At 36.0% G+C, this 12693-nt stretch overlaps 2 protein-coding genes across 3 annotated transcripts in view; both read left to right on the top strand.

Annotated features, from left to right (window-relative positions):
* Positions 1 to 12693, top strand: part of MGP (matrix Gla protein) — an 836939-nt gene that overhangs the window by 575169 nt on the left and 249077 nt on the right. The gene's annotated exons all lie outside the window — the stretch shown is intronic.
* The window catches only part of RERG (RAS like estrogen regulated growth inhibitor), a 113185-nt gene that overhangs the window by 91221 nt on the left and 9271 nt on the right, over positions 1 to 12693 (top strand). The window contains exon 3 of one of the 2 annotated variants that reach the window (XM_050749499.1): positions 8658 to 8714. The exons of the other annotated variant lie outside the window; for it this stretch is intronic. Coding sequence (XP_050605456.1) covers positions 8658 to 8714 — 57 coding nt within the window. The remainder of the gene's footprint in view (positions 1 to 8657; positions 8715 to 12693) is intronic. 2 annotated transcript variants of the gene reach the window in all.

Below are 12693 nucleotides of genomic sequence, written 5' to 3'. Positions count from 1 at the left end.
AGTAAAATCCAAGCTCCTTCATGTGACCTAGGAGCTCCTTCATAGTCTGGGCTCTAAAGAATGTCACAACCTGAACCCCCCACCAACATAGCTCCCCCTACATGCCACTCTTCCCACCCTGAACCATGTGTGATTCCTAACTGAACTAGTTCTCTTATGTCTTGGGACTTTCTCTCTGCTTGAAATGCTCTTCCTAAAATAGTGAGCTTCAGTCTTCTAAGACTCAGCTTATGGCTTAGCTTTAATATAAAGTCATTTCTAATATTGTGCCTAGGCATCCTCTCAGTCTTGCTTTCTTTGGTGCTTTGCACAGTGGTCAATAAATATTTATTGACTAAATGAATGTGTGTGAAAGTCACATATGTGGAGAAAGATAGATTTCATAGGAGATCAAAATGGATAAGCATTTGAAAAATTATTGCATTCAATTATCAGCAAATGTATCTGAAATCTAGTTTTTGTGTACACATCTTTGCTCTGAGCCCCTTTTTTTTAAAAGATCTAACATTTCAAATCACACAATTTTCTGAGTTTTTTTTTTTTTTTTTTGGCATCTTATTTCCAATCCAACTCATTTCCATTGCCTTCCAGAACAGCTCCTCACTTCAGAAATAGTTTTTCATCTCCTTTGACTAAGGGGTCCAATATTCCAAACTGGCATAATCTTGGTCTCAGCCATCACCAATAGCTGTGAAAGTGAAGCTTCAATTAGCTGCCATGGTCCCCAGGTGGCCTTCTAGGCCGGGACTCACTCAGTGCTGGGATCTCATGCTTCACACCTCCATCTGAGGCACAATGACCCATGTTTCTTGGAGGAGACCAGAACAGTCACAGAAAAGAGAGGAAGGACTGCTGTAAAAAAGAACATACACTTGAGGGTTGGTGATAGAAGAAAGACCCAGGAACAAGGTATGAAGAACCAAAAGTGTTGGACCCAGGGGACAAGGAATTGGAAAATTCGATTTGGAGGCTTGATTTGACAGGAGGTTGCTCGAGGTGCAGGTGAGGGAGGGAAGAAGAAGGAGCTGAATTGCCTCTTATTTAGGGAGACCCACTGCGTTGCTGTCATTAAGCTGGAAGACAAGCCATTATAAGGCTGACACACCATACACATTACTCCTATTTCATCTACTAAAGTTTTTCTGGAAAACACAAGTTTGCTCCCTGTGAGGCACTCAAGTGAATCCAGCTCACCTCAGTCTGGCCTCCCTTTTACTCAGTCCTTGCAATAAGAATAGGTGTCATAACAGGACTTCAATTGGATAATATTCAAAATTAGCCACATATCTTTATATTTTTCCTGGGATATGCAAAGGTGCAAACTTTCAACGCTTTATGAATAGAAACTGTATCTTATTTTCTTTGCTGACTTCCTCACTGCCTAAAATGGTTCCTGGTATGCTAATTTTTATTGTTAATGACTGAGGAAACTCATAAAAAAAATTTGCTTTTCACATACTGCTTCATCGCCTACATCTTCAGATACTTGTTTTCCTCATCTGCAGCATTCTTAAAGATGTTTTCAAGAGAAAAACAAAAATCTTATTTATCTAAAAGTTTTCTTCTTGCTTCTCGAAATTCACATTCTCTTTCTGTGTTGCCATGGTTTCTGGTCATGGATATTTTCTCTACTAAGGAAGAATAAATCTAATCACGAACAAAATATTCCCTTTTCAAAGCATGCTTTTCCATAAGATGTATGCTTACATTAAAAAAAATCAAGCATGTAGAATTATGTCATATACATAGAAATATTAAAATATAGTGGGAAGTACTGTATATTGGAAAAAGTATGGGTTTTAAGGTAAACAAAGTTGGGTTCATATCAGTTTTATCACTTAAACACTTTGTAAATTAGACAATTTATTCACTTTTCTGGTTAGATTTCTTATACATAAAGTGGGAACATTAATTTCTACTTTTAAGAGTTTTTATGAATTAAAATCAGCATATAGTCAGTATTTAATATATACGTAAGCCCCCTTTTGATATTTAACCTTCGAGAGATCCCAGTAGTGTTTTTATTTTTTTTAGTGTATTTTTTTTTATTATTAGCTAAAACTTACCTAATGGCATTTTCTAAAAGCATATACACTTTAATCCAACAACTACATGATCAATAAATGGATACTTAGTTCTACAAAATTAATTCATTCAATAAGAAACTATCTCCGCAAATCTAGGGTAGAGTCTTCCTGTTTTTGTGAGTCACACTCATTTTTACTTCTCTGAAGGCTTTTGACCACGTAAGGGTTTGTGTTAAATTTAGGGCTGATAGTGGTGTGAGGTCAGGGGTAGCAGTTCCACTCTGGCCTAGGAGAGTAAGAGTGCTGGGTCTTGCCTTTCTCAATCAGGTGTGCAAAGTAGGTTGACCAGATGGACATCTGACCAGAGACGTGGTCAATATATTTTCAAAAAATGAAAGTCCCACTTTAAAGAACATGTCTTTCAAGTAACAAAAACATAATAGAGTACACAGCCAAGCACAATAGCAATAGTGAGCCACATAGCTTAAAGAAATGTTCCTTGTTTTCTCTCATTCAGTTCTCAAATACCTACTGGGCACATATGTATCAAGTGCCGTGCCAGCCATGGGACATAAAGATGAACAAGGCTTAATCTGTGACTTCAGATCATTCACCATTTCTAAGACATACAAGAATATAAATAAATGTTTACAAGGTATTTCATGCCACATATGAGTGATTAATGGCTTGGGAAGGCCAGGGAAGACTTTAAAGAGGAGGGGATGGGATGCTTCATTAGATACCACAGGTAGAAATGCTATCTGGATATGAGTTAGTACATTTTAAATATGTGTTTCTGTTCCCCTTTCTTTGACTTAATTCCAGTCTGGGTTACCTGCTTAAAATACTGACAAGCTATTAGTTCATTTGGGCTTTTAAGGGCGCTAAGCTAAACTAACATCGACTTGTAAGTATTTATGGAACATTCCAAATATGTAATGATCCCTGCACTATATTTAAAATAATAGCAATAAACCCTGTAAGAAATGTACAGTCAAGTAAATTAAGATGATGAAGCAAAATGGTATCATGAGGATAATTACGTTGTGTGTGTGTTAGCACACCATGTTTGTTAGAATTAAGGGAATAGTGTTGGTGCTCCAAACTGAGGCAATAAAAGAGGATAATAAATGTTCAGAAGTTTATGTCTAAAATATCAGATTTTAATAGACATTTCAGGTTTCATTTTCACCAGGGTTTTTAGTCTTTTCTTTTGTAACAAAAGAAGATTGGGACTAGATTATGCATTTTTTTCAAGTGGAAGAAAGTTTGTATGTGTAAAAATATATATATATGTATAAGGCATATACAACATTCTCCATGGAATTTTTCAGATTAAGGGTTTAGACAATAGAGGAATACCCCAGTAAGACTCTTAAGCTCCCTGGTAGCAAAGTCCTCATCTGTAAAAAGAGAATGTAGATCCTGAGGCCAGGAAAGAGTAAGCCCACATTGTAGGAAGAAATGTAAACAATTTGAGCTTCAGTTTCTTCATCAATATACATACATCATATTCATGTCCATGTCCATATATTCTATACTATAAGGAAGTGAAGAGTAAAGATACATGTGTAAATATTTACCATAATGCCTAACCTAATAGAGCACACGCTAACTGAAGATGAATAATAATAACACTACTGCATTACTGTTAAACTTTTTCCATTATAATTTTTATAATATTATTTAAATTGAGGTCATGCTTAATGAAATGAGAAAACAGTTCCCACATTGCATCAAATCCTCTCATTCTTCTCTCTTCCATTATTTTTTAAACACTTGCTTTATTTATTATGACATTTTAACTGTAGATCATAAAAATCAAACTGAAAACAATTTAGTGTTGATTTTACAACCCTTGTGGACTTGGTAATGTATATCATTGCCTCCTGGTTTTTGCTGGTCAAGATAAGGTCAAGTAGTTATGCTGTAAGTACTATAATGAAATGAAAATGGAGGAGAAATGAAGAGAGCTACTCTATCTCCTGGAGGCATCCCAACTTTGAAAAGTTTCATATTTAGGATACTATGTAAGTTTATTATAATTTATTCATGTAGTTTTTAAGCTTTAACATTTCTAACTTTTTTATTATAAATCAACGTGGGAAAAATAATTCAGGTAACAAGTGATAAATATACATATCACAACCTATAATGGACTAACGTTGTGCTAGTATTATCCGCATTTGCCTTCTCTTTATATAACACAAATTTTTGTTTTTCAAAAATATTTGAAACTCTTTGTGACGGAATTGTCCCAAAGTTGGCAAACTCCTGTAGAAATCCCTTAAAAAGTATTTTAAAGTTACTTGATCCTACAACTTAAAAGTATGTATTTTTTGTGAAGGCACTACAGGTTACAAATGAAAATGATATAAATCACTTAATATACATCCCTAGTAAGTTTTCATTATTATATGAATGTTGTACTATTGTAGAGTGTATATTAAATCAAGAGTCTTCATGGGGTGTGTTACTGGGATCATAGACAAAATTCAAAAGGTATTCATGATGTGAAGGTGATGAGTAGTATTCCTTGAAGCACTTTTAATTGGAGCAGAAATTCTTTTCCTAACCTAAAAAAAATCTGTCCTGGCCATTTTAAACTCTTTTAGTTATATTTTTCCAATGCAATCAACTCACCAGTCCCATAAATACATAATGCTTTTTCCAGCTGGAAAAGTTTTCCAATATTTTTCCATAATAAATACTTATTGTGGTATGCTACAGAGTTTTGGGGGTGGATTTGTTATATGGCAATAGCTCTATGCCTGGAGACCTATAGAAAAGAACAATCACAATTGTGTAGGAGGTTACATATGCTTAAGTATCTTTTAAAAAAGCATTATATACATTGTCAATCAAGTTACTTCCTGAATTCTATAAAGAAAAGTAATGACATATTTTTCAAGTATGATACTGAAAGGTAACATTTGAAAGTCTTACCTGAATCTCTCTTGAATATGACTCTTAAATAAGGAATAGCATGTGTGTTAGTTTACATTTACCTTGAAGAGTTGATTTCTTGCTGAAGCTGATTTACTGTACAGATCATACCTAATTAATTTTCATTTTAAAATATTATTCTGACACTAAATCTGGCACTTCTGATGATAATGTTGTCAGGAATTATTTCGAGGAAACAGCATACATTGGTTAATTTTTAGAAATAACATGACTATTTTAATGTAATGGATTTACCTTTAGCTCTTACTTATATATGGAATAGCATGCCACTGAATGATTACATTAAGTGGCTTTTAAAAATATTTTATTTGATTAAATTTTTGTTACCAAATTTTCCATTTTGTTAGAAACCAACTTTCATTAATAATCATAAAATTCATAGTACCAGTAATACTAAAATGGAACCACAGATGATGAAGAATTAGCCAAGTAGGTTGTAAATTAGGCAAAAGGAGGAAAACAGTCTTCCCTACATTAGCCATTGGACATGTTTGGCTTGTTTAATGGAAAGGTATGGGTTGTCAAGGCAATGGGAAGAAAATAAAATATTTCAGAAGGCAGAGACTCAAGAGTAACTACTAATCAAATATGTCAAACCTTAAAACTTCTGGAGCAACAAGGCCTTAAATCAGAATTCCGGTAGCAGTAAAAATCAGTACCACCATTTTACTTCCAAAGACAAACTTTGCTCAAGATAGTCGGGATGGAGAGGGTAGGGAGTCAAAAGGAAATTAGATCAATCTTTATAGTACCTGTTTTCATTAATTATAGTTAAATTAGATTATTAATTTATTAATAATTTAGAAATTTATTAAAATTTAATACATTTTAATATCTATTGTATAAACAATAAATGAACTGTTTGGGATTAAATTTTATTATTTAAATTTAATAAATTATATAACTATTTTGAATATATTTATTATTTAAATGTAATAAGTTATACAACTGTTGTGAATATATTGATATAGAATAGTCAATATATATAACTTTTTTGAGTTTTTGAACATTCGTATACATATATATGCTCAAAACCTCTAGCACTCTAGAGCTGTTTTGCCCCATCCACCCTACAGCTTCAGAAAGTATTGCTGCATAACTGCACAGGCACTAACCAAGGTTCTTAACTGAGATCCAGGCATTTACAAATGATTCAATTATGTTCAGTATACTTGGTTTTGAAAGCCGATGGAGTGTCTAATACATTTTTTAAAGATTTTGAGAAATGATTCAAATTTAAATGGTTTTGGAATTGAAGAACTGTAAACCGCACTTACGTAAAAAATAAAGCTCATTTTTTCATGATGGCAGATAATTAAGTTTTCTAGGTTGCAGCCTTTAGTGTTAAAACCACATAGTCTGGCCGGGCGCAGTGGCTCACGCCTGTAATCCCAGCACTTTGGAAGGCCGAGGCGGGCAGATCACAAGGTCAGGAGATTGAGACCACCCTGGCCAACATGGTGAGACCACCCTGGCCAACATGGTGAAACCCCGTCTCTACTAAAAATACGAAAATTAGCTGGGTGTGGTGGCACGCGCCTGTAATCCCAGCTACTTGGGAGGCTGAGGCAGGAGAATCGCTTGAACCCGGAAGGTGGAGATTGCAGTGAGCTGAGATGGCGCCACTGCACTCCAGCCTGGCCAACAGAGGGAGATACCGTCTCAAAAAACAAAAACAAAAAAACAAAAAAAAAAACACTACCTAGTGTAACAAAAGATGGAACTCTTTAAATCGTGCGAGCTGTTGAGTGTTTATTAACGTTGCTAATTGTAAAAAAGAAAAAATATGTTTACTGCTTACTGCATCCTGTGTGTAAAAATAAAAGTTTCAGTCTCAAGAGAGTGAACAGTGACAGACTCTGAAGACTGCAGATAAAACCACAAGTACAGTCACTGTGGGAAGTATTATGGGGTCAGTGGCCTTGCTACTTTAGGCACTGCAAATATTTTGGCTCAAATTCAGCCTCACACTCTGTAATTACAAAGATCATTGGTACTTTCCGTCTCCAGCCTCCCGTCATGAAGCCACGTTGTCCTCTGTTTTGTGAAGTCCTCGTGCAGTTTACACTGCCATCTCTCATATAAAACTTTACAGGAGGAAGGTTATACCTCTGTTGTTGCTAAAAGTGAGAATAGGCAAAGAATGACAGTGACCTTCCCCTAACTAGTTTTATTTCTTCAAGGAGTATCTTTTGGCTGCTACATTAAGGGCATTTCAATAAAAATAAAAATACACATTATAATGGGTATTTTAAAACTGTAAAATATGATAGACAATGAATCTTTCATTAAGGTCAGTGGGATCCCAGGGAGACCATCAGGGGTCTATGGAGGGCTCATGAGCCTGCTAAATTATATGCCAAATGTGTGTATGCATATTTTTTCAGGAAAAGGATCCAATGCTTTCATTCCATTTTTTAAGTGCCTTTGACATCCCGCTCCAATTTTTTTTTTTTTTTTTTTTTTTTTTTTTTTTTTTTTTTGAGACGGAGTCTCGCTCTGTCGCCCAGGCTGGAGTGCAGTGGCCAGATCTCAGCTCACTGCAAGCTCCGCCTCCCGGGTTCCCGCCATTCTCCTGCCTCAGCCTCCCGAGTAGCTGGGACCACAGGCGCCGCCACCTCGCCCGGCTAATTTTTTGTGTTTTTAGTTTTTCGCCGTGTTAGCCAGGATGGTCTCGATCTCCTGACCTTGTGATCCGCCCGTCTCGGCCTCCCAAAGTGCTGGGATTACAGGCTTGAGCCACCGCGCCCGGCCTTTTGTTTTAATTTAAAACCACTGTTTTCAAGTATACTACAAGTGTAAGAAAATGTTTGGCATATGTCTCATCAATTTATAAGGACAATAGAGTCCATATATTTCAGTGCTTTTCTCCAGCCCATCTTCCAGTTAAATATTATCCAGATGGCGTAGGACTTAAATTCGGTTTGGTACAATGGATAAGTTACAGACTTCCTGGATTCAAATCCTTACCAGGCCACTAACTAACTAGATAAGCTTAATTAAATGAGTTAACCCCTCAGCGCCTCAGTTTCCTGATCTGAAAAATGGGAATTATCATAGTACCTGCCTCATAAAGATGAAGTGAGGATTGAGGAGATCATGAAAGCAAACTGCATAGTGTAGTTCCAGAACCTGATTCTGACTGTATTCTGTCAGTGCTGCTTTTGATGAGCTTTCACAGATCTCTAATAGTCTTAATTTTGAATATCTATTTTTTAAAAATGCAAATGACCTGCTAGTGATCTTTCATTACACTAAAAATTATCACATTTAAAACTTGCCTTTGCCAATCCTTATCAATATGCAAACTTCGGATACCTGTATTGTGACCTTTTATATCTGAATTCATCATTTTGCTAAAAATTTTATATATGAGCATTTTGACGTTATACGTTTGTTTTGTTTTTAACCTGTGACTAAAGCAACAAATCTAATTGTTGACTAATGCACAATAAACCCATTCAAACATTACAGTGGTTTTTAGGCCATAATATGAAATAGGAAAATTACTTGAATAAACATAAAAAATTTATTCGGTTGACATACCAAGGAAATATAAAGCATTTATAGGGTTGTGTGGAGCATTTCGCTTTCTTTAAAAAGATAGGTGCGCTAAGCAAATTAACAAATTACTTTTTGAAATGTTGCTCTTTTCTTCCACAGCTCTTGTAGTGAGATTTCTGACCAAACGGTTCATCTGGGAATATGATCCCACCCTCGGTAGGTCAAATTTTGTTTCCTTCTCCTCTTCAATAAAAATTTATGGTCCCAGAGAAAGAATAATATTTTCTATTGCAACATTTTTAAACTCCTTTTAGCTGATTTGGAAGTGCTTTTCAAATCATGCAAAGAAGCCCTCTGTGAGGCTAGATGTGTGTTTCATGCTGTCTGTGCTTGGAACCCTGCAGGATTTTAACGCATAGATGAAGAAGTTAGGTCAAGCCTCAGCCACAAAGAAAGGAAGTGGGTACAACACGCTGCCGTCACATCAGAAAAATGCAGTATCATTCTAATGGGAGAAAGAGGATAAAATGGAGATGGAAAATTTGGTGCGTAATAGAATGGCATCCTGAGAAGAGTAACAGAAAAATAAAACAATTGAATATGGATTTTAGGGAAAAATAAAATATGTTTCTCTCTTTTCTTCTCTCCAATACATCTGACTAAAGTCTGCTGCAGAGAGAGAAGGAGAGAAGAAGCAGCAAAATATGATGTCTGTGGATCTTAAAAGTAGCAATAATGTTGATGTATAAAATGTAGGCAAACACTCTTCCTGGTTTTTTTTTTTTTTTTATTTCTTTGTTCTGTTTTATTTTTGTCACTCCAAGATTTTCAGTTTAAAAGGGAGCAAGGCTTCTTTCATTGTTTTTATTCATTCATTCTACAAATATTTATCAAGCGCCTCCTGTGTGTCAAAGTGTTCTGGGTGCTAAGGATAAATCAGTATACAGCAAGAGAAGGCCTTGGCTTTTTTGAGTGCACAGTCTAGGAAAGACAGAAGAGTCAATAAACAAACAAATATATGTGAGATAGCGATAAGGGCTGTGAAGGAAAACAATAAGGAAGGGAATATAGAATGATCTTATAGTTTACTTAGTATTTGACTAATACTTCTGAAATTTATTTTAGTAAGAAGTACAAGGTGAAAACCCAACGTTTTTGTCCAAATCTTTAACCAGTTTTCCTCCTATTATTTATTAAATACTCTCTACCTTTCTCCACTACTTCCAATGCAATCTTTTCATATGTTGAATTGTTTATACCAGGACACCATTCTAGATTTGCTTTTCACACCAAACAGAAGAGGCACACTTTTTCATTAATTGTATGCTGTACAGAACATTTTGATACTTTGTAGAGAACGTCTTTCCTTATTACTTTTTACAAAATTATTTTGGCTACTCTGTTCAGTTGATTTTTCCAGATCAAGTTTAGAAACTCTGTAATAGTATGACATGATTTTGATTGGAATTGTACTAGAACTATAAATTACTTTGAGAAGATTCATATATTTATGTTATTCCACCTTTTAATCTAGGAGACTAGCATGTCTCTACATTTATTATTTATTATTCTGTTTTTGCTTTTAAATAGGTCAGAGTTTTCACATCCAAATTTTTCAACATATTTTTAAATGTAGCCACACTAATTTTAAGATGATATATTTGGATCTAAAAATGCACCGGATTCAAAAAAAAAATTATTCTTTATTATTTCACCCACCAAGTGAATACTTATTCTGCTCTTATATTTTTATTACTTACATAGGATTTATGGAGATTATCTGAGAATCTTAATGATTTATGGGAGTTTAGTTTTAAAAATACAGATTTTTTTTATTGCTGTATCCATATATCTCAATGAAAGATGAAGCTTAGAAAAAACGATCTCATAAAATGAACTCTCCCTGAATGTGTTCCAGTACCTAATCTTATTATTCTTAATTAGTCTTAGTCGAACCATTTTCCCTTCTGTTTTATTCATTCTGAAAAACAACTGCTATTAATAGTAATCTGCCTGCATCAGTTATGTATAGTGCAGGCTTCCTTCAGTAAGAATAAAGAAACTTTATTGAGTGACCTTGTATGGTACTTCTCAAAGAGGATGGCAGCTGCTAAGCAACAAGCACTGCCTCATCAGTCTTCAGGAGTCATGGATATATGACTCACTCCCTGGTGAGGGCTTCATTAATTCTCTCACACCGGAGGCTGGATTTGTGTGTCTATATGCATGTGTGCAAGAGGTCACTTTTGTTCCAGCAGAAAGGGGTTCTCAATGCATTTGATTCAAGGGAAATTAGCATTTCCTGAGTTTAACTTCATACTACCTTGGGGAAGATAGGATTCTTTGTTGAATACATGGCTACTGCATTAGTCCGTTCTCATAATGCTATAAAGAAATACCTGAGACTGAGTAGTTTACAAAGAAAAGAGGTTTAATTGGCTCATGGCTCTGCAGGCTGTGCAGGAAGCATGGCAGCATTTACTTCTGGGGAGGCCTCAGGGAGCTTTTACTCGTGGCAGAAGGGAAAGTGGGAGCAGGCATCTTACATGGCAGGACCATGACTGAGGGTGGGGGGGGGGCATGCCACACACTTTAAAAGCACCAGATCTCACTAGAACTCACTATTGTGATGACAGCACCACGAGGGATGGTGTTAAACCATGAGAAACCACCTCATGATCCAATCTCCTCCCACCAGACCCCACCTCCAACATTGGGGATAACAAATGAACATGAGATTTGGATGGAGACACAGATCCAAACCATATCAGCTACTTTAAAAGTTTCAAAACCACCACCAGAAGAGATAACTACATTAAAAAGCCAAGTGGCTCATATACAAGAAGCAGTCTTGAATTCTGAAGTCAGTGCTTTGCTGCGAAACATGGGGCAGTTTTTTTCAACCTGGAACAGAATTGTTACTCCTCGAGAAGCTGAAGACTGTGAACATCGTTCTACATATTAACACAATTAGAATATTTACTGCTTTGAAATAATTCAATGAAGAAAATGCCTGCTACTATAGTAGCAAATGACTCCTAAACTTTTCGGTTTCAGACCCAGTGTTTTTTTATTTGATTTTTATGGAGAAAGCCTATATAATTCAATTAGGAGTGCAGGCAAGGGAAAGAAAGACAGGGGGAACTAAACCTACGCTCTACTTGTACTTGCACTTCAGAAAAGAAAGAAATTGCTTTAACATCCGAGTGTTTTGAAGGATACAATGTAAAAAAAATCAGTTCTTTACATGGAACAATTTTAGCTTTATTTAATTTTCCTTATTATACTGTGGATCAGTGAAATCTTTGGGGGTGGCCAGCACACCAGCACACGGATGTCTATGAACCACATTTGAAAACCACCACTGAAGCTCATAAGATGTGGGAGTTGGACCATCTAACCATGAAAAACCCCTGATGGTGGTGGCAGCAATGATCTGATTGTAGAACAACAGGATCCATGTTCTGAATGGATCCCAACCAAGAACTGAATCCCTACCTCCAAGAGACATATTACCCTCTAAGAATGCTGGTCACCGCAGAGAATACAGATAGAGGCTTAGAATGTGTGTGCCTGTGACTCTCTGTGTGTGTGTGTGTGTGTGTGTGTGTGTGTGTGTGTGTGTGATGGAGGCATTTGGAGAGGGAGAGAGAGACTGTATTTCAGCCTTATCACTACTGTGACTGGTACATTGGAGGCACTGTTTGAATCAGCTTAGAAAAGGCTCAGATAGAAGTGAGGATGGGCATCAGGAGACATCAGACCCACTCGTTCTTTGGTTCTGTGATTGGTTCTTCTCGCCTGCCTTACAACTCCTGCTGCTTGGATGGTTCATACGAAAATAGATACACCCAGAACAAATGATCTTAACCAGATTCTAAAGCAGAAGTGCTTAGCCAACTCATAGAATTGTTTAGTTATTTAATATTGGCACTGCAGGGAACTTGGAGATTGTCATTTGACAAATAAGGAAACAGGTACAAAGAAGTAAATTTAATCAAAATTACGTGTCCAGTTGTGGTTAGACTGGGAATAGAACTCAACTCAGTACAATTTCCATTCTGGCATAAATCAACGTGACTAACTGCTGTTGTTACTGTGCTGGCTAAGTGTCCATACTAACGTGTTGAAATTTGCAAAAACAAAAGCTAAATCAGTAAAAAGATTAACCACATGCAACATCCCTTTGAGCATC

Source organism: Macaca thibetana, chromosome 11 (assembly GCF_024542745.1).
Source record: "Macaca thibetana thibetana isolate TM-01 chromosome 11, ASM2454274v1, whole genome shotgun sequence".
In the NCBI taxonomy this organism is placed as follows: domain Eukaryota; kingdom Metazoa; phylum Chordata; class Mammalia; order Primates; family Cercopithecidae; genus Macaca; species Macaca thibetana.
Note: the sequence above shows the minus strand (reverse complement) of the source record. Positions and strands in the feature narration are given on the sequence as shown.